Below are 1,741 nucleotides of genomic sequence, written 5' to 3' on the forward strand. Positions count from 1 at the left end.
GGGCTTCTTGGGGTGGGGAACACCCGGGGGACACGCTGGGGACACCTCGGGGACAATCCTGGGGTGGTGTCATTTGTCCTGAACCCAGCGGGGACAGATTTTCAACGGGGACTTTGTGGATCGCGGTTCCTTCTCGGTCGAGGTCATCCTGACTCTCTTCGGCTTCAAGCTGCTCTACCCCGACCATTTCCACCTGCTCCGAGGTAATTCCGTGGCCTGTGGGGTTGTTCCAGGTCTGGAGGGTGTCATGTCCCCACAACAGTCCCCGTTTTCCCCCCTTGTCCCCTGTGGATCGCAATCTGGCAGTCCCCATTGTCGTGTGTGGATCTCAGTCTAGCAGTCCTTGTACTGGGTCAGTTTTTGACTATCTCTACGCCTGTCCCATTGGGATTGGAGACATCCTTGTCCCCTTGGGGTTGGTAACATCTCTGTCCCCTTGGGGTTGGTAACATCTCTGTCCCCTTGGGGTTGGCCCGACACTGTCCCAGGCCCAGCAGTGTCCCCGTGTCCCCGCAGGGAACCACGAGACGGACAACATGAACCAGATCTACGGCTTCGAGGGCGAGGTCAAGGCCAAGTACACGGCGCAGATGTTCGCCCTCTTCAGCGAGGTCTTCGAGTGGCTGCCACTGGCCCAGTGCATCAATGGCAAAGTCCTGGTGAGGACCAGGGGGGACACTGCGGGGGACATTGTCACTTGGGATCATTGTCACTTGGCATCATTGTCTGGCAGCCCGCATTGACCTGATGGATGCCTGTTTGGCAGCCCCACATAATGGAGGGGCTTTGACCTGCCCCTCATCCCTGTCCCCTTGACTTTGGGTTGTCCCTGCCCCATGGAGGGGTCCCTGCCTTCCCCAGGGGCTCCAAGGGTCCCTTGTCACCCCCTCAGTGTCAGGATGGATGCCTGTCCCCTCCTTCCCTTTGTGCCCGCCTTCCCCCTGTCCCCATTGGCCCCACCGTGTCCCCTCACGCCCCCCCTGTGTCCCCCCCAGATCATGCATGGGGGGCTTTTCAGTGAGGACGGCGTCACCCTTGATGACATCCGCAAGATCGAGCGGAACCGGCAGCCCCCGGACTCAGGTGGGAAGGGGACACCCTCCAAGGTGTCCCTGAGGTGTCCCCAGTGTGTCCCCAATGAGGGGCTGAGCTGTGACACCCCCGTGTCCCCCCAGGGCCGATGTGTGACCTGCTCTGGTCTGACCCCCAGCCCCAGGTGAGCTGTGACCCTCACACTGGGGACATCCCCTGCCCTGTCCCCAGGTCCTGGTGCTGTCCCCTTTCGTGTCCCGGGTCCCAGTGCCACCCCCTGCCACGTGGCAGTGCCATCCCCCGCCATGTCCCAGTGTCATTCTTGTCCTGTCCCCAACCTCTCAGTGCCAGCGGTTGTCCCCCCACATCCACTGACTCTTTGTCCTCATGTCCCCAGGGTGTCCCCATGTTCCCTGTTCCCAGAACGGCTGTTCGGTCAGCAAGCAGGGGATCAGTTGATGCCACGGTGTCCCTGTGGTGTCTCCGTGGTGTTCCCGTGGTGTCCCCATGGTGTCCCCATGTCCCCTCCATGTCCTCTGTCCTCAGAACAGCCGGTCGGTCAGCAGGTGGGGGGTCAGCTGATCCCACGGTGTCCCCATGGTGTCCCCATGGTGTCCCCACGATGTCCCCATGGTGTCCCCATGTCCCCAGAACGGCCGGTCGGTCAGCAAGCGGGGGGTCAGCTGTCAGTTCGGCCCCGATGTCACCA

The 1,741-nt window shown here is 61.9% G+C and overlaps 1 protein-coding gene across 1 annotated transcript in view; it reads left to right on the top strand.

The window, feature by feature from the left end:
- PPP5C (protein phosphatase 5 catalytic subunit) overlaps positions 1-1,741 on the top strand; it is a 15,420-nt gene that overhangs the window by 2,164 nt on the left and 11,515 nt on the right. Inside the window, 5 exon segments of the mRNA XM_057387599.1 lie at positions 33-203; positions 517-659; positions 996-1,083; positions 1,176-1,216; positions 1,684-1,740. Coding sequence (XP_057243582.1) covers positions 33-203; positions 517-659; positions 996-1,083; positions 1,176-1,216; positions 1,684-1,740 — 500 coding nt within the window.

The sequence above is a fragment of the Malurus melanocephalus genome, unplaced genomic scaffold (assembly GCF_030028575.1).
Source record: "Malurus melanocephalus ecotype Western Australia unplaced genomic scaffold, MMel_1.1 scaffold_1270, whole genome shotgun sequence".
Classification (NCBI taxonomy): Eukaryota; Metazoa; Chordata; class Aves; order Passeriformes; family Maluridae; genus Malurus; species Malurus melanocephalus.